This window comes from Agelaius tricolor, unplaced genomic scaffold (genome assembly GCF_023055355.1).
Source record: "Agelaius tricolor isolate 1412-34295 unplaced genomic scaffold, bAgeTri1.0.p SCAF_4, whole genome shotgun sequence".
Classification (NCBI taxonomy): domain Eukaryota; kingdom Metazoa; phylum Chordata; class Aves; order Passeriformes; family Icteridae; genus Agelaius; species Agelaius tricolor.
Window position 1 is genome coordinate 40,997,512 of NW_027269264.1, and position 20,282 is coordinate 41,017,793.

The window sequence follows — 20,282 nt, forward strand, 5'->3', positions numbered from 1 at the left end:
GCTTTGAAAATCTCAGTCTATGAGAACTTCTTTGAGTCCCTGAGAGAGCTTCTCAGACTCCCATTTGAGTATGGCCTCCAACCATTCTTTAGTATGGGTATTGCTGGGAGCAATACTGTGACCTTCATCCTGAACAGGATGCTACCCTCTCCTAGTGGAGGTCAGGGTAGGTAAGTAGCAGGCCTCCCAGCCTGCTCACACAGTTTCTAAGTCTGATTAATGTTTCCAGAGAGATCTGCAAATAACATAAAATTGATTGGTGGTCAGTATGTTTTAGCAGTCACTTGCTCAGCAGGGCTAGTGGTGCAGTGGTACCCTGGAAGAAATCAAATGAAGTGGTGCTCTACATAATTTTCATTCTCAACAGATGCACAGTAGCAGGGATCAAGAGGAGAAGTAGCCAAAGTACTGGCAACAATAAACCCCTCTAGTGAGGAAGCAGGAGCAATAGGTACATACAATTTCATAGGGATTGTTTAATTTTATTCTCCTCACCCATAGGTTAGATTCTGGATCATACCATTTTGTTTTGTGCTAGACTGTAAGTTGCTTGTTTAATCCAGATTCTGGTCATAATACTGAAGAAGATGAAATGTCATTCTTTAAACAATTTCTTACCTACAGATAGGTTTGTACTACGCATAATTTATTTTCTTTATATTTGTTTGGTCATTGACAACACGGCTTTCCCCACAAAATAGGATGTTGTATTCATGTTTTCTGTTACTTTAATTTTAAAATCATCCTTGGATTTCACCTGCATTGCTTTAGAAAATAGTCTCTGACTATCTTACACTCTGGAAGAATTTTCTTTAACATCTGTGCTAGGAATTGTTGAACACCATTTTGAAAGAAATCTTTGTCACAGATCTGCCTACTCACTTTTAACCAAAATGTGGACTTTGTCTCACTGTAACCTTTCCACAGTTGCAGTGGAAGTTCATGGGGATATACTAATAATATTAAATGGAGATGAGGAAAGAGAGGAAGGTCTTCACACTATGCAGTTGCTGTATAATTAGCAAAACACTTAAGTGTTCTAAATATAGTGCATGTCAGCAATCCAAAAAGAAAACAGCAGCGAGCTGACTAGAGGTGCGGCAGCATTTAAACAAGTTTATACAAGTTACTTTTCATGTTTTCATGACTACAGTCTTTATTTTACAGGTCTTCTAATGAAATATTTTTTAGCTGTGTCCCATGATTTGCTCAACCTAATAAATTTTAAGCTAAAATGAGTAAAGTCCTTTGGAACTGAAAGTCCATGAGTATTTTTGTATATTACCTACATGTGGAGTGAGTTAGCCGCATGTGCCTATGTTTTGAGTAGTAAAGCTATTGCTTAAAATTTATTTCTGTTAAATTGAGGTATCTTTCTAAATTGTTTATAAGAACACCACAAAAGCGCACACATAAAACATGTATTTTCCCCATTATGTCATAATCATAGGAAGAAGAGTCAATTGAGAATGTTTTAAAAATTTTAAAGGTTCATTTTCATTTCAGTAAGTAGGAGACAACTTAGCAAAAATCTAAGCCTTTTTTTCCATGATGAAGGAATATGTAAGAATTAATTAAGATAAAAGAAAGAATGAATTTGTGAAGATGGAAGTTTGTATTCTCTATTTCTGCCTTTTGTGAGTCAGGTTTTCTTACTTTTCATAGATACTCCCACCTACTGTCTCCCCTTAAGCACACAGGACTAGGAACCTATCTTCCTATCTTACAAAGACAGAGCAAAGAACTTCAGGACTGTATTTCTTATCTTCCTTACAGATAACATGTGATGTCATAGTACAAATGAGTAAATTATTCATTGGGAAAAAGAATGGGAAGTTTTGTATGGATGTTATTGAGAGCTGGGGTTGGAGGGGTTGCCCAAGTTCCTTTGTAGTCTGATACAGAAATGGGTATTGAAAAACAGTAAATTCAAGTAGATTTTGCTCATATTACAGAATAAATGGCATGGCTTTATTGCTGACCTAGTTTCTGTTGTTAGTAGTTGCAAGTTTGTTGTGTTCTCTGCTTCTATGGGTTTATGAGTGATTTAAACATCAGCCTGGAAGGGGAAGATCAGAAAGCCATTGTGGTAGTTTTAGAAATTAAATTACTGCTGAAAGAAAAAAAAAAAAGCTGATGTATTAAGGCTTAGAGGACAGCAGTGTCCTCTGTCTTGTTTGAGAAATTAGCTTCTCAGTGCTAGGAGTCAATGTTATTTTTAAGCAAGAGCATAATATGGAAGTAAATTATACTTGAGTTAGAAAAAAAAATCTCAGCAATATCATGATTTGGACACATTTGTCTGGTAGTGCTCCTTGCATGAGGGTGTATGGTGGTGTAGCTTTAGGAGCAGCTTTCACTGTTTGCTCTGTACCTCTGTGTGTGCAGAGAAAATGAGGGGAATGTGGTGTTCCTGTTTTCTCCTTCAGCAGCTGTGAACACGCCTGCAGTCTAACTCAGGTGGAGTAGAGGAAAGGAGACATAGTCCATTCCCTGTTGCCTTGACTTCAAAATATATATGACCACATGGACTTATTTGGGCTTGGTTCCTTCCCCACAGAATTCCATTTAGTGTTTTCAGATAGATTAGTAGTTCCTATTCTTTTCATACGTGGTTGTCACTGCCACCACTCATTCCTCTTTCTGTGCTTTCTGCTTCTGCATTCTCAACGCTTTCTGTTTCTACCTCTGTTCCTCATCACCAGTTCTGGCAATGCCAGTTATAAGCACTAATAAGCTTGCCCAAGCTCATTAACATGTATTTTTCTGTGTGATTCATTGTTGAAAACTAACAGCTGGATATTAGGTCTGATGTTAAGTTGCTCCACAGAATCTGGGCTGGAGGCCATTTTAATATGGATATAAACTCACAGTTCTTTCACAGATGGCAACTTCCCTCAATGGCATTAATGGATATTTTGTCATTTGCCTTGTGTCAATGAATGACAAAACCATCCTGAGTATTGCTGAGTTGCTCTCTGAGTTGTATCTTGTGTTCCATGGTTTTAAGAGTTTTCCTTTCTTCCCTTTTTTTTCCTCCTCCTTTAGACCATTTCACGTGGAGCCCACAAACATAGTCAGTGTGAATGATGACATGCAAAGAGTCACTGATGAAGCTTCAGCAATGAATAAGCGGATTCATTACTATAGCAGGCTCACATCCCCTGCAGACAGGGCATTGGTAAGGCAAAGACAGGGCCTCATTAAGTGGGTGGCCTCTGGCATGTTGGGTCTTACACAGCCTGGATTTATATAAGCAGCAGGACTAAAGGTTGGGGGAGAATTGTTCTGCAGTTTGCTTTGAATCAAGTAGCTGAGTGCCTTCCAAAGGTTTTGTTTTATCACAAGCTGTTATTTACTTCTTGTGCAATGCCTTCACCATTAAAAGAAAATATACAAACAGCATTAATTTTATAACAGTGATCGAGGCTGCCCAGATTTCTCCCACCCATAAGATTAAAGCAGTGGCTAGCTGCAATAACTGAACTGTTGAGCTAGCATGATCTGTTCATAGTGTGCTTACACACATTTTGCAGAAGAAAAATGCATTTTTCTCGCTATCTAGCTAGAAATTCTATCAACTGTTTGTTGGTATTTTCCCCCTAGGAAGAGAATTAGCATAGTACAACCTTCTATTTCTTTTTCTTTCTTTTTTTTTTTTATTGTAGTTTCCCATGACTTACAGTAGTTGACTTGCTGTGTTTAAGACAATTAGTTACATTGATGTTACTAATAAATCTTGGTTTTTATCCATTTGTTAGATTGCTCCTGACCATGTCCTCCCAGCTCCTGATGAAATCTACGTGTACAGTCCATTAGGAACTGCTTTTAAAGTTGACAGTTGCACAGATGGCTATGGTAAAAACTCCAGTCTAGTGACAATGTATGTTAAACACCTTGCCCTATAATAGCCAGAAAATGCATGATTATTGAATGTTCTACATTAACAAGATAACTGTTGTTAACTAAGATGACAGTGTGAAGTAAGACTGGTTCTTAAAATATTCACTGGATTTTTTCTTCCTAGATTTATGATATGGAATACCATGATGGGTACATCCATATTAAGCATCCCATGGGGAATAAAACAGGTAAACTATGAAAAATGTATGCATATGAAAATGTTTCAGCAACATGGCTTACTCTTTTTTTGTAGTATATTCACAAATAAAATGAACTGTATTTCTCCCTCTTTACAGGCAGGCTTCACTTCTGGAATTATTCTCATCTTACTGATGGGCATTTTGACTCTTTATTGCTGTTACAGAGTTGTGAAATCACGGCAAATGATACGTAAGAAATCCAAAGCTTCATCGTGCAAATACTTTAAGTGTGAAATACCAATATGTATTAGATTCTGTTTGTATGTGTCTTTTACTATATGTTAAACCTGACCTGCAAATAAAAGCTGTTCTTTGAATATCTCTATTTTTGTAGTCTGTGTCTAAGCTCTGTGTGCTAAATGACTGTCTTCCCTTATTAGATATTCCTTCAGTTTCTTGGGACCTAGGTACTATAGCCAAACACAATCTCTTCTCAAGCAGGATTTCAAATGTTCACTTACTAAGTTTTTGGGAACTTAGGGAGGTAGAGGCATCTTTTCTCAATAAGCGCTGTCCAGTTCTCTACACGTCTGATCAACTTGCACAGTGGAGCAGCATGGGGTGTAGCTGTACCCCTTTGTGTTGTGTGCCTGTATTACCCTAATGTTTCTGCTTATTCTGTGTTGAAAGCCCTCTCAGTACTATCAGCAGCTGAAGCAGTCACTGACAGCAGCTCTAATTAGAATGTACTTCTATTGTTCAAAACTCACCTTGGGGCTCTTCTTTGGTTGGTGCTTTTGTGCACAAACTAACACCTCACTTGCTCAAATAAAGGCCATTAAGACCTTTGTCAGTTTGGTACTTTCATTCATTTCAGGGCAGAGGAATAGGTTGATGAATAGTTCATGACCTGGTCTACTTTTCCATAACTTCTGCAAAAGGCTTTAGCTGCAAATGCATGGTGGCATTTTTGCCATGTCTTATTTCAGTGCTTCTGAAAATATTCAAAATAGTAGTATGGCCACAATAAAAGTGTCTACTTTAGGCTTCTTCATTCAAACACTTAATGAGTGCTATATTTTAAAGTTACTGGCAATTTTCTTAGTCCTTGAAAGCACTGTGAATGTGTGTCAGAGTATTCTTGAAAAAACCCACATTTTGTCCTGAATAGTTCTATTGACTCTAATGTAACATTTTGTTTAGATATATTTTGGGTTTTGTGTCTTTTTCAGCTTTAACAGATACCTCAAACTGGGAATTCCCAGACGTTTGCAAGTATTACTTTGGATCCTTTGGTCAATGGTCAAGCCTCTTATTTTCAATGGTATCACTTGTTGGAGCCATGGTTGTTTATTGGGTACTTATGTCCAACTTTCTGTTCAACACGGGGAAATTTATATACAGTAAGTATACATTTTTGTATAAGTTTTACAGCAATCCTTTGTAAAGATCAAGACTGCCTTATACTGAAAAAGGATTGTCCACTTTACGTAATCTTGATTTTCCTGCTACATTGTGTGAAAAATCAATTGAGAGTAAGTAACTATGTGTGGTGGTACGGGCAAAGTCCTCTGCGTTGTCAAAGCCACTTTTTCAATTTCTCTCTTAGAGTGTAGTTTTCTTGGTATAGTTTAAACAACCTAAACCTGGCTGCTTGTTTCCACTCTATTTTCACTCCCCCTTTGTTTGCATGGAATTGCCATTATAGGAAGTTTTTGCAAGCATCCGTGAGGAAGCAATGAACTCTATTGCAGTAAAAATGATTCTTAGTGTGGCATTGCTACAAAATAAAACACGTTGGGTTTTTATACCCTGGTGCCTGCACAGGCACACAAGCATTTGTGTGTGTAATGAATGTAGATTTGTGGGAATTGGTGATTGAATTGAGAGCTTTGAAAATCTGACTCATAGCATTGACTAGGTTGGCTAAGACTTAAAATATTGTGTTTTGAAGGTTATTTCTGAGGCAAATAACAGCACAGGCAGTTAAGCCTGTTAAACAGTGTTTCATTAGAATTCCCATCATCCCTATAGGACGTACTTTACTATGTTGGTTAGTTACTGATGAATTTTATAGCTGACCTAATTTATATGTTGTTACAGGCATTTCATTTTAGACTTTGGGGTTTTTTAAAAAAGTTTACCACTTTAATCTTAAATTATTCTAAACTAAATAATGCCAGTTCTAATAAATGGCATTATTATTATTATTATAAATGGCATAAATAAAATTTTAAATGGTGAGAAGATTTTTGTAGGAAAAAGTCCTGCTTTTCCGTGGGACTGGCATGTTACTTTATCCCTTACCTCTGTTTCTTTGGAGTTCTTATTTAAGTTGTTTGGTCTAAGGTGACAATCACTGGCTTCTTATCCTAACTTTCATACTTAATTACTAGGTAATAAAATGCATAATATTATGTAGGTTTGACACAGTGGCATCTTCCAACCATGTGTTTCTAAGTATTCTAAGCAGGAATTCAGTAAGTACTCTAAGTATTCAGCAGCAGCTTATATTTCCTTTAATTCTAATACAAAAACATCTGCACATACAGTTTAGGTGGGGAAAAATTTATTTTCTGCAGGAAGATGGTGTAGAAATCTGTAGTACAGAAAGAATGCAAGAATTGTTAGCTGAGTGCAATATCAGGTCTTTAACATGGTGTTGCATGGTCTTGTTCAGTTTCTGTTTAATGGGAAAAATCACATCCACAAATTAAATTGCTAGTCCTAAACTGCTTTTTAAATACAGAAGAAACAGAAGTTGACATCTATAACAAATTTGAAAGTGCTTTAATTCTGTAAGAGCTATTAATTTTAATGGCTTCTCACTAAGTACTTTTTTTTTAAATTAAGAACACAAAATTGTGATTTTAGTTAAATTTTCTGATTTTCGTATACTCTGAACTAGTATAAGTAAGTATGAGAAACTTATTTGTGATTCAGGGTGTCATAAATCAAAATAAAGAAAGAGGAAGCAGTTTTCTTGCCACAAGACCTTTTGCTTTCTCTATGAGAAACAAGCTGCTGTTAATTGCATTTAAAAAATCTGAAGCCAACTGCCCCACTTGATTTTCTGTGCATAACATGCCCACGTGCAACAGAAACAAAACTTAACCAGTGACAGAAGCAAAATCTAACCAGTGACACACTGATGCAGTTTCCAAGGCTGATGGAGCATTTTCTGTGTGTATCTATACACATAATGCATAAATACAATGAAATTGCTGTCCAATACCCTTATAGAGGTGAGGCTGCCGAAACTTGGAAATAACTGGTGTGGTATACCAGCAAAGTAGCACAGGAGTGTCCTGGAAATAAAATACTACTAGCGATGCCTGTACGACAGTGAGGCTTTAACCTTTTCGCAGGGTTTCCCATGGAAACATGGAAAAAGCATCCCACAGAGCCTCTTCTGAAGAAGAAAATATTAGAAAATGATTAAAGGAAGCTTTTTCTGTATAACACTGTCTGGACTAGGGGTATGTTTGCATGCCCTTTTTTTTGTGTCCCAAAAGAGGCTGGATTTAAGATGCATCTCCTCACTGTCCTGCTGTTCAACACTATTGAGTAGCTGGGAGAAGTGGAGGTGTGCTTGTGGAACAGGAATCCTGGGACTGGGGAGTCTTTGGAAATTTATAAATGGACAGGGCTTCTGAGAAGAAAGTAATAGAGTGTAGAGCTCCTTTAAAACACTTCTACAGTAGTTAGAAAACTTTCACTTGGGTCTGGAAGGAATGAAAGCTGCTGTGTTGTTCCTCTGATACAATTTTCCAAAATATTTTCTTACTTAATTTCAGTCAAGTTAACAAATGAAAGCCTAATAGCAGATATGGGACATTGATAATGAGATTTTCTTCTTTGCAGACTTTGTTCATGACATTAATATAACAGATATTGTTCCTGGCACCAATGGAAGTAACAAAGGTAAGAAGCACTTATAGTATTGTGTTACCAGTTTTGGGTGGGGGTTTAAAGGTAAATCATTATGCTTCAATGCCTAACCACATGCCAGTTATAAATTATATATCATAAGTTGTAACTATGTGTTTCTTAAAAAACTGCAAGTTTCTCTCTGGGATTTGTACTTCCACAAATAACCAGACACTTGGAGATCTGAATAACTGGGGAAGTAAAAAATAAGTTTAAAAAGTGGAGGTGAGAATAAGTATTAAAGAGCCAGTTACAAGTTTCTATATGCCCAGATAGGTCCTCCTTAAAAGCATTACTGTTAACTTTTTAACAGTAGTTGCACAATGAGGAATTGCCTTAAGGAATTTTAACTTTCACACCCTAAATTTGAGGCGCCTTAGTTCTGTTTACTGTTTAAAATCTGGACTGGGGCAACTTTACTACTCAAAAGTTGTGCAGCAAGATTATTCTTAAAAAAACTTATGTAAGAACAGTTTTTTTGATGCTGAGTGCAAAAAAGAAATGTGTCAGGCTACTTGCACCTCTGCTTACGCTTTTGGAGAGTGTGACATTTGCACAACTAAGGGAAGAAACTGCAGTCAAGTATGAACATAGGTCTGTTCCAAGTTCTTAAGTAGGCAGAATAATGTAGAATGAAGGCAAGAGCAAAGCAAGGCAGGCGTGGTCAACCCCTGAATCTTTTCTGCCTCTGTCACAGTGACTGAATCCGTACTGCGTTCTTAGGAAGCAGAAAGCTTTCTCTATCCTGAGTGCATGAGGAATGGGGAAACATATCACTACCAGCTGGACAGCTGTGTGTAACACTAGCTGCAGCTGTGTCTGGAGAACAGATGTTGGAGTCAGGCAAAGGAGTTGAGAAATAGTTCTGAAAACCAGTTGATTTGTGTTTGAGCTAGTGTTGAATCCTGCTCCTCTAACAGTCCTTACCAGCTAGGCACCAATTTGTGCTCTCTCCTGCTTCTGCTGTTCTCTCCCATGCTTATGCAGCAGGGGGTATAACTTGGAGGCAAAGTAGACAATATTCCACACTATCCTCCACCAACTAGATTTAAACCAGCTGCTACACAGAATTAAGGGCTGTCAGATGTTCAAGTGACTCTTGACAGGACATCCAGGGATACCAAGGAGATCAGTAAGAATAAAAGTGTTTTTCAAGGTTTGTGAAACAATCCTCTTTTAAGGAAGAAATTTGTGAGAATGTTTTTTATGCGTTTGCCTTTTTTGACAGAACAGAAATGGAGACAATGTAGGATAGTGGCTATCAACTGTTGTGGGATGCCAAGATTTTAAATAAGACATTATGAGAACAGTAAATTTTATATTTCAACACAGAGCTTCATAGGCATGTGTTTCTCAGAGGGTCTTTTTGGTTGATTTTTTTTCTAATCACTTGTTCAGGTGCTGCCATTGATCAACCTCCGTGTAAGAGGAGTATGACATTACCTCTTAGCACTGTTACTGGAGCACATCTTAAATTTGTTGTGTTGTGTTGTCTGGCAGTGATGTACTTACCCCTGTCATGGCACAAAGATGACAAAAGTGTTTTTGTTCAGTGTATGGGTTTTCAACCTGCCAGTTGTTACAGTACCTTTCTTATAATCCTTAGTTTGTTTTTAGAGCAATTTACCAGTAATTTAGGCTCTTCAGTGCACTTGAATTTTGGTTGATATGATCTTACTGAAGTGTGCAGGGACAGATTAGGGTGCTAAATATGCAGCCAGATGCAGGGGAGCATTACTGTGACTTGATTCCAGCAGGTGCACATGGGCACTGAACAGGCGTCGTTATAGGTATGTGACTTTGAAGGATGATCCTGTGTCACAACTTGGGCTTCAGATAAATTATCATCTTTGTTGTGGTCAAGTGGGAGAACTGTACCTCTGTCAGATTAGAGTGCAAGGTGCCTAGCAGTGGAATCTTAGCAATGAATTCCTGATTAAAAAAACAAACAAGTTAGGAACTGAGATACTGAACACGGCACTTGAGCAGTCCTCAGTAGGTAAAACACACCAGCAGTTGCGGGCTCTTGGCTCTGAGTATTCTGTGCAAGTAAAACCCTTTTCATCTGAGGATGTTTTTGTTTTCCTTTGTTCCAGTCATTTGTCCAAGTGCTGCTAGTGATCACCCACCACAGAACACGACTGTGATGTTCTCTTCTGGCAACAGAACAGGTTTTGAACTCTTTGAGGAATGGTGGGACAAATCAAAAACAGTACCATTTTACCTGATTGCAGTTCTTCTACCCCTGCTAAATCTGAAGTCTCCGTCCTTCTTTGCAAAGTTTAATGTCCTAGGTAGGTAACAAATACTATTAAAGCATTGGTTCCCTGTGACTGAAGTGTATAGAAGACAGTGAAAACTACTCCAGTGAGTAGAATCATAAAATCTTTTAGGTTGGGAAAGTCTGTAAGGTTATTGAGTGCAACTGTTAACCCAACACTGTCAAGTCCACCACTAAACCATGTCCATAAGTGCTGTATCTGCACATTGTGCAGGTTTAATACATCTAGGGATGGTGACTCAATAATTTCTCTGGACAGCCTGTTTCAAAGCTTGACAACCCTTTCTGAGAAGAACATTTCCCAAATCTGAACATTCCCTGGAACAGCTTGAGGCCATGTCCTCTCATCCTGTCACTGGTTGCTTGGGAGAAGAGACCAAGGCTCAGGTGGCCACAGCCAGTTGTTCAGGCAGCTGTAGAGAGTGATAAGGTCTCCCCTGAGCCTCCTTTTCTCCAGGATAAACACCCCCAGCTCCCTCAGCTGCTCCTCACAGGACTTTTGCTCCTCACCCTTCATTAGCTTCATTTCCTTTCCCTAGACACTTCCAGCATCAAAATGTCCTCTTGTCATGAGGGGCCCAAAACTGGCAGTATTCATGTCACAGGAGCAGTCTCATCAGTGCCCAGCACAGGGGGACAATCCCTGCCCTGGCCCTGCTGGCCACAGCATTGCTGATCCAGGCCAGGGTGCCATTGGCCTTCTTGGCCACCTGTCAGCACATTGCCAGCCCATGTTCAGCTTCTGTCAATCAGCACCTACAGATCCTTTTCTGTTATGCAGCTTTCCAGCCACTGTTCCAGTATTTTGGTGGCAGCCCATATTGTGCCTCGAAGTGGGTTGTTGGTTGGTATATTAACCCCACGGGCTTTGTCTGCTGCTTTGCTTGAATCTTACGGGTAATATGGAGTTCATTTTTCTTCCTTTTCTTCCTTTCCTTCCTTTTTCTTGCTTGATAGTACCATGAAACAAATTCCGTTACATCTACAACAGATTTTCCCAAATGGTTCTATACATACCACTGTGCAACATTTGATGCATGTTACCTTGGTATAGTCAGGCATATTCTTCCTCCTCTGGTAAACATTTCAAACCAGCAGTTGCTTCTGATCTGAAGACATTTTCTGACAATCAGGTGACTAATTAATTACAGCATCAGTCGGTCAGTATGACCTGCTTCTGTTCTTTGTCCCAACTTCCAATATTGTGGATTCCTCTGTGCTGCAGAGGAAACAATTGTGACTTCCTGCTTACATGTCTTGAGGTAGAATGCCACGGTGGTGGGGCTGATAAAGTGAGTAAAGCATATGCATGATGGCTGGAGCTGGTCACAGTTCAGGGAGTAGAAGATGTCTGAGGGGTAGCACTGAAGCCCACAATGAAGAGAAAGAGAAAACTGGATGTGGATCAGAGGTTGAAAAAGTTGGATATGCATTGTAAAGGTGGTAGAGGACAGGGATTTGAAGGTCTAGTTTGTTCGTCTGTTCCATAGTGACACTTTATCAGAGCTTTGATCTGCTCTTGCTGAAACCACTAAATGAAAATACCATGCGGGAATTTGTGTACTCGATCAAAGTACTTGATTTGGTACTTTGCTTCTCTGCAAAAGGTGTGGGTTTTATGTAGAAAAAAATTGAAACCCGGAATATGAATTACTCATTGCTTCAATAGATTATTATGTAATTGAGAAGGTGTTCAAAATTGCCTTAATTTTTGTAAACCTTGAAGTTTATATAAGACAATAAAAAATGGAAGACAATTTTGAGATGATGAAATTTATCTCAGTAGAGTTTTACTTATTTTGATACCTGTGGAAACAGAAGTCATTAGGAAACTACAGAGTCTTTTAGCTGATCTTCACATATAGAACCTTTTATTTTCCTAATTTCTTGTCTGTGCTCAAGAGATTATCAATCAAATTATAATTCCTTCTGTTTATTTTTTAACCTTGCTGGGTTAAAATGTTGGGTTTTTGTCTTCACTTGCTTACAGCCTGTTCTCTGCTCACCAGCAGCATTATTGGCCATGAGGTTCATTGCAGTAGCCTTAATTATTGTTGTTCAGTTTCCTTCAATTTTTAGGTAGTTACTATTCTGCTCTTCTCTCCTTCAAATGGTCTGAAACAGGACCATATACCCTCCATTCTGCAGGTATACACAGCAAGACATTATACACATCTGTGATCTCATTTGTAGTTGTTAAGCTGTACAGGTGCCTGCTGGATGCCTCTTAACCAATGAGATGGAATGCAAACCTGATATTATAACAAAGATTATCCAAAGTTACAAATAACACAATGTTTTAATCAGTAGCATTGAAGTGTCATCACCAACTTCTGGCTCCAAGTGTAAAGTTCATAAGTGCAGTAATTTCACTTTCCATTGAGCTGTTTGGTTCAAAAAGTCAGTGACTAGATGAACATTGTAATAGCTGGAGTGCTATGATCAGTCTCCACTTAGATTGAAATCCTGGCAGTGGAAGCTGGAACTGATCTGTTTGTGCCTAAAGACTACGTGCCCAGCAGCAGGGACTACAGGGTACTTCCTCTGCTGTCACCAGCACCGGGAAGTTATTAAACTTGGTGGAAGTTTACATTGTGTGCATGTGCATTATTTTTTCTCTCTGACCTATAAGAGAAGTAAAGAAGTTTAGACCTAGTCTTCTATTAGGAATGAATACTAACTATAGCTGCTTGACTACTAGTAACTAGATGGATGGAGGAGAAATTAAATCCTGCATAATACTTTTTACTATATCATGGTATTTGCCTCTTGTTTTTTCCAGGTACAGTTTCAGTTGTCTACTTAGTTTTTCTGGTTACAGTAAAGGCTGCTCATCTGGGAATACACTTAGAATTCAACTGGTTTACAGAGAATGAATTTTTTGTACCAGGTAAGATAGTTAAAATGCAGTGGTGAAGTATATATTTGGTGAGTTTAAAATTTAATTTTTTTTTCTCTTTTACCTCTGAAACATAAATAGAGGAAATGCTGATGTTGCAACTATAGGAAAGATCCCTCCGGACCAAATGGCAAGGAATCCCTTTCCCAGTGATGTTCCTTAGTTAACAGGCACTATCAACAGTAGGGAAGAGAAGGAGCCCCTATCAGAGGAATCTTCAACGTATATCTTATGCCAGAGAGCTTACCTTAGTCCTGTTTCACCTGTGTTATTTTAAGTTCTAGTTGTACCAGTTTCAGATCATGCCTATTTCAGTAGCAATTAGAAATTACAAACTGTAGACAGACTGACTGTTAAGGGTGATTTAAGTTCTCCACACACTGTCTTGCTTAAATGAAATAGCTCATTCATCATAATTTGCAAGTACAGTTTTCCCATACTTCCCAGTTTATCTCAAGTTTTAGGCCATAATTTTTGTAGCTCTTCTCTTTCAAACACCCATTAGCCGGTTTTATCCCATCAGTACATATCAGTATGTTGTTGTTTTTATTGAAGATTGTTTGATGCCTATTTGTTCTTTCCAAATTACTGTTATAAATTCCTCTGTGAGATGCCATAGTCATAAACAAGAGGCATTTGGTATTGCTTGAACAGCTAGCCTAAAGAGATGAAGTTTCTTTTTTTAAGAAACCTGGAATAAGAGAACAAGGGTTAGGTCCTAGTTGGCTTTTCCCCATCCGTTACAATAAGCAAAATTTTATGACCAGTTAGCTCTAGGGAGCTGTGTCCTAAACATTAGAATAGTATCCCTTCTTCTGTTCTTAGAAACAAATGAGAAAAATGGGTTGTAGTGATGCACGTGCTGCAGGCCATTGAGAAAGAGAGCATCCAGTAGTTTGATTAATTTCGCAAAAACTTCTACTGCTAGGAGATAGAAAAAGCAGGTAGCTAATGCATACAAATACAGCTTCCAGGAGATTCTGAAACTGTCAGTTTGCTTTTTATTATTGAGATTGAAGTAGTGCATGGAAAACAGAGCCTAGAAGTCAAGGCCAGAAGTCGCTTGCACTCTCAATTCTGTCAGTAGCACATCATGCTAATTAGATATTGAAGGTACAGTGAAACCAGCTCTAGGGAAAGCTTATTCTTTCAGTTTGGATAAGCCCTTCTTTAGTTGCCTAGAGTGTGTTTACTTTCCTAACTTCATAGCACTTTACAGAAGTCTGTTTTAAATATGTTTGCATGGAGCTCTCTGTGGTTTGTTCTGTAAGGGTTTGTGAACCTCTGAAGAGTGTTGTGCTATACTTCTGGATGCTTTTCAGAAGCTGACTATCTTAGGGTTCTCTAATTGCTGTTAGCACTCTAAAGAGTACATACATTCTTAGGTAATACCAATTAAGATGTTGCTTTAATGATGTTATGCATTGGTGAATTCCTAGACGATTTGCAGCACTTGGAGAACCACCATCTTGTGAACATCTTTTGAGTATTAAAAGAAGCAGAAAAATGCTACTCCCATGGAGAAAAGAAGGAAATTCTTTTCATACATGCTGTGAAGCATGATAAGAAATTGCTCTGCCTTTCTTTATGCCCTGTCTTGTAAGCAGAACCTCTTAAGTATCTACAGATGTAATTTTTCTTCCAGTAGCATAAGTGACTTCTTAATAACTAAAAGTGTTCACAGGGTAAATGATTCCTTCCCTCCATCTCCCTCTTCAGGAACCCGTAGGTATACAGCCTCACTGCTGTCAATTCCAATTTCACAAATGATTTCCAGTTAAACTGTTGAGGAGCAGAAAACCATGTATGTACCAATCTTAAATTAACCTAGTAATCACTGATGGTTGGAGTCTATCAGAGAAGCCCTGCTGGAAAGTATATTCTATAGTAACTATTGTCTTCATGTATCTTGCACTTCCTGATTAAGTATCTGCATTGGCTGTGGTCAGATACAAGATAGATTGTCCCATTTCAAGGTGGAGGTTCATGCGTTTGTCAGTACCCTCCAGAGCACTGTATGTCATCTGCATTTTGTCATTGTTTGTTTCAAAGAAGTAATTTAAAAACACTTTTTTTTTCTTTGTTTAGAGTTTAGAATTCTGTTCCCTCAGCTCACAGGGGTTCTAACACTTGCCTTCTTCATCCACAATTGTGTCATCACACTTCTTCAGAATAACAGGAATCAAGAAAACAACGTAAGTAACTTCACAAAACTGTGCTTATTTATTCTAGATTGCCAGACAGCAGTAATTTTTTCCTGTGATTTGATAAGAAAAAAGCTACACATTCTTTTCTTTGCTATGAGGGAGTAACAGATAAATTACAAATTCATTTACATAAAAGCCCTGAGGAATGCCCCAAATTTACAAGCTGGTATTAAATAGCCAAATTACACACAAGAGGCAGATGACTTGACCATGTTGTAGGACGCAATGAAAACTGACCAATTTTAGAATGAAAAATGGTGGAAAGTATTTGGTACATGACTGATGTTAGCAGAATCCTGAAAAGTAGTTTTGAGGTCTAGGTAATACCTGTTCTCGGAATTGCTTCAGTAGTTTTGTGTTACAATTCTAGTCAAAGTCCATAGAGAAACTTGGCACAATTTAGGAAATCCTGCAAGTTGAAGCCTGGACCAGGAGGCTTTGTGATACATAGTCTTTGGACTGGTGCTTTACCCTTGAAAAAGCTAAGCACTGCTTCTCCAGATGGAACTGCATTCTTTGTTAATATCTTCCCATTTTAAAATACCAAATGGAGTAAATACAATATACAGAGTCTGAGAGTAACTTTTACTTTAATTATTTTTATTATTTTATTTTTTCCTCTCTACTTCCAAGGATTCTTGTCCAGCTTCATTAAAATGTTAGCTGTAGAAGTACCTGCAATAACATAAAAAGATTTTTAAATACTAGGTGTATGAAAAACTGTAATGAAATCATAGAATCCCAGAATGCTTGAGATTGTAAGGAACCTCTGGAACCTCTTATTCCCCCTACTGAATCAGTGCCACTTAGAGCCAGATGCCTATCCCGCACATCAGATAAAATAGATCAGATTTGATTATTTGACAGTGAAGTACAGGTTATGTACCAATGCAATGAGATGACCTCTTAGGCTTTAAAAGTCTGCATAGTTGCTTCCTTTTACCTGTGAATCAAGACCAGCTTGTGAATTACGTATCTGCAAAGGAGTCATGCATTCTCCTCCAGGAAAGCTTCTGGGGGCTTAGGGCTTCTCAGCTGGAGGTCTGGACAAAGAAAGCTAAATAAGCTTTTTCTTGATTTCCTTAAGAAAATCTTATGATGTGGAGAAGGGCAAGATTTCTCTTTAACTGTGGCTTTCAAATTCTAAAGGCTAGATCTCCAGCAATCAGCTCTATATGCTAATACCCTCATTCCACCTTCAAGGTTTTCCTGTGTATTTTCCCCCTCTGTTTACATCGGAGCAAGCAATCAGATGCAAAGAGCAGCACCTGGAGTGTTCTCCAGCTTGCTTTTCCTGTGTGAAGGAGGAAGAAACTGTTGCCTGCATTTGAATCAGCTTTTCTAATACCCTCCCTGGAGCTTAACTTGAATTTCCAAGTCAGCCGTAGCATGGATCTCAAGCCCTTGTCAAAACTCTGCATTGCAGAAGAATGTTCAAATTGCTTAGAAAGGACAGCTTTGAAGTATGGCAGGAAAGATTTCTAATGGGAAAACAAATCTCTGTGTAATTCTTGTAGTAGTTTTACTTGGCTGGAGATTGCTTTTCCTCTTTGTAGCTGTACAGGAGCCTTTCACCTAGGTCTCAAAAGTGCTTTGCAAATGTTAATGAAGTACCTGTGCTCTTGAAGAGCTGTTTTGTGATTATGTCACTAAGCTGCTGGGCTAAGTGGGAGATTTCCATATATATAGGGGTCTTGCCCTCTGTCATAAGTCATGGGGGGTTTCTCCAATATATTTACAAGATGCTTCCTTCTCTCAGGATCTGATGGGGTGATACTGACACAACTCCATGGATAAAAACGTCACTGTTTTATTGATGGACCTGTTAACATGGCACTTCCTTCAGTGTTCTGTCAAAAGGCACAGAACTTGGCAAGCTGGAAAAGCACTGTTTTAGTCTTGATCAAAACTTACTGAAACTAGAGGTCATAGAACAACTCTCTGGGGAGGTGGAAAAGAGTAAGACAAACAATAACGTTCCTTTTATGGAGTCAGAAATTCAAAACAATAGCAGCTTCCATTCTGGTCACAGGCGTGCATCACAGCCAAAAGCTAAAATACACATGGGGGAGGAGTGCTCTGGCCACTATTCCTGTACAGTGGTGTGGGTGTGAGAAGAGAAGAGCAGTGCACCAGAGAAAGCCACATGTCAGCAGCACAGCCTGGAGAAGCCCTGTGAGCAAGTTTTTAGTCTGCAGTTCAGAATTGACCTTCCTGGTCTCATCTCCCACTGCTGCTGCCTCCTTGTATTTATCAGCATAAGTTTTTGTACAGTGTCAGTCAAATGGTTCAGAAATAAATTGCATAGGAAATGTAACCCAGCCACCAGAAGGAGTCTAGGTGTGGGTTTTGGTTGGTTGGTTTTTTCCTGATTAATGTTGGTGATCAGTTTCCCTGAGCAACACTATGGATGCTACACAAGCGCACCATGATCCACAGGCATAAATAAGCTAGTGCTGTCTCCTGACAGTTGCTTGTGGATATACCTGGGAGAAAGGCTTTGAGTGGGGAGATGTTTCTTGTCTAGGTATTAACTGCAGAAGGCATGGAGCTGCAAATGGTACTTATTTTCTGCAGTGTTGAAACACTTTATTCCTTGTAAACAGACTGAGCTTCCATTGATGGTGCCATACCATTGGTTTCTGTTTCCTGCCAAAATTAGGCACAGCATCATCCATCCTGGTGAAGTACTTATTTTTGTCACCTAGTTAAATGTTACTACTTGCCCTTGATGCACGAGCAGGTGAAGTCTATTTTTATGATATAGATCAAAGTCCTGTTGAGATATTAGGGACACAGCATGTCTCCTGAGAAGAGACTAATCTGAAATGGGATGATCAAAAGGTGTTTCAAATGGTAATCATTACTAAGCATTGATACAGGCTTCTCCATCCAAGAAGCAACTCCACAAACTAGCTTTCACTGGTACTGAGGAAGGAAGTGAACTGTTTTCTCCATGGCATTCAGCAGCAAATCAAGGCCTGGAAGCAGCCTGTAGCAGCATCACATAAGAAATGTCCGTAGAGCCACGGAGCCTCCTCTGTGCCATGCCAAATCCCATGCTGCAGGTCCGGCCAGCACCTGAGTACTGACTGGTCTGTGGATGTGATACAATGTCTTGTACTTTCAGGGCTGTCTTTGTTAGCTCCACACTCATCCTTTTGTCAGGAGGCTGATTTCTTCCTTTGTTCTACTGCTGCTGCTGGCCTTGATCACCCAATTTTCTCTTCTTCCAGCAGCACTTCTAACCACTTCTTTGTTCTGTGGATCTGACCAGGAGAGCTCCCTGTCAGAAGTAACTGCAGCTAACATATGCTCTCCAAGCTCTGTCTGAAAATCTGCCTGTTACTTCAGGAGTATTTGAGAAGGGTTTGGCAGGTATCAGACTATGATCCTTATGAACTGTGACCTGCATATTGCCTTGGAGATTCCTACTGTGATTCTACAAATAAGTATTGCTTCCAACATTGTTTTTTCTACAAGTTTGATTCTTAAACTGTGGCTGTAAGAATTGCTATATTCTTATGCTTAGGCAGCATTCACCACAGCAATGTCCACTTTTGTGGAATGTAAATGCCTCAAGCATCAAATTTAAAATAAAAAAGTGTAGTTATTGCTCTTACTTAAAATAATCCTTTTATCACTCCCCATGTGTTCTTTGATCTTTTTCTGGAATTATGCTGTCTTAACAGTACTGTCAACATCTTTAGGGAGTGAACCCAGGTCTCTTGAGGAATAATGAACATTAATCAAAAGATGTTCCTGTTATGTAAACCCATGTTGTTGTACAGAGGTAACCATCTTATACACAGAAGCATGTATTTGGAAGGGAGTTGATGGATGTTTGAGAAAGAAATAAATCCAGGTTTTCAAGTTGTCTATTTCTTTTTTAATAGCTATTCAGATCAAAATCTGGGTACTCTTTGTATGGTGACAACACCTGGAGAAAATAGTCTGTTGTGTAACATGCTATGAAAATAAATTATCAAAATTATCTCAGCACTTAGTTTCAGTGCAGATTAAAGCATACACCCTTAAGAACTCTGGAAACCTGAACTGGTTAGTACTGGTGCAAGTACCTGTTGGAGGTAATAGCACACCATCTATCTACCATTTTTCATGTCCAAAGGAAGCAGTAAGAATTTTATTTCAGATTTCTTGCCCTCACAACTGCATGCACTCGTCACAGCAAAAATAGTTTTACAGTTGGTTCTAGGACTTATGTGTAGGCAGAGTACAAATAACAACTGTGAGTTACTATACTGTTTTTATGTACCAGGACTACTCCTAAAATACCAGATTTAAAGCAGGTTTTGGCAGATGATGTGCATTAAGATGTGCAAAACACACTGGATGTGTTTTGAAAAATTGTCCAAGTCCTGTCCTCAAGAGATGAGAGTCTATATCTCTATGCAAAACCACGTTACTGTGTCTCTTGAATCCTACAATTAATGGAAGTTACTGATAAATACCTGCAAGAAATATGGATGCTCATATTTAATATTCTTAAAATTAGTTCTTACAGTGGGTGGGCACTAGTGCTTTTGAAGATGTAGATGATATATAAAAATCTGTACAGCTTCTCATGTCACAAGGAGAAATTCTGCATATAATTTAAAGAAAAGGCTACTGCTCAATTTCTGATGAAAGTTGATAGTCCTTACTCAATGGCCAGTATGAGGAGAGTGAAGCCTAGGCCATCATCTTCCATGCGCATTTAACTGATTAGCAGAAGGAAGAGGTTGCAGCTAGAAATGTGCAGCTGCTGGGAGCTTGAAGGCTGGAACATGACCCTGGAACATGTTCAAATCCCACTGATTCCTTTTTCCCATCAGCTCTAAAAGGCAAATAATATTCCTCATCAGACAGCAATCTTCTACCCCAAAAACATGCAAAATGAATAGGAGATTCCACGTCTTTCA

The 20,282-nt window shown here is 38.7% G+C and overlaps 1 protein-coding gene across 4 annotated transcripts in view; it reads left to right on the forward strand.

Moving 5' to 3' along the window:
* The window catches only part of SLC38A9 (solute carrier family 38 member 9), a 46,440-nt gene that overhangs the window by 10,329 nt on the left and 15,829 nt on the right, over positions 1 to 20,282 (forward strand). For 2 of the 4 annotated variants that reach the window (XM_071425405.1, XM_071425404.1), the window contains exons 3-11: positions 3,049 to 3,181; positions 3,762 to 3,883; positions 4,028 to 4,091; positions 4,200 to 4,293; positions 5,276 to 5,446; positions 7,908 to 7,967; positions 10,070 to 10,267; positions 13,037 to 13,144; positions 15,242 to 15,348. In XM_071425405.1, the coding sequence (XP_071281506.1) occupies positions 3,049 to 3,181; positions 3,762 to 3,883; positions 4,028 to 4,091; positions 4,200 to 4,293; positions 5,276 to 5,446; positions 7,908 to 7,967; positions 10,070 to 10,267; positions 13,037 to 13,144; positions 15,242 to 15,348 (1,057 nt within the window). Of the gene's footprint in view, positions 1 to 3,048; positions 3,182 to 3,761; positions 3,884 to 4,027; positions 4,092 to 4,199; positions 4,294 to 5,275; positions 5,447 to 7,907; positions 7,968 to 10,069; positions 10,268 to 13,036; positions 13,145 to 15,241; positions 15,349 to 20,282 lie in introns of those variants that run through there. The other 2 variants (XM_071425407.1, XM_071425406.1) reach the window with 2 other exon arrangements.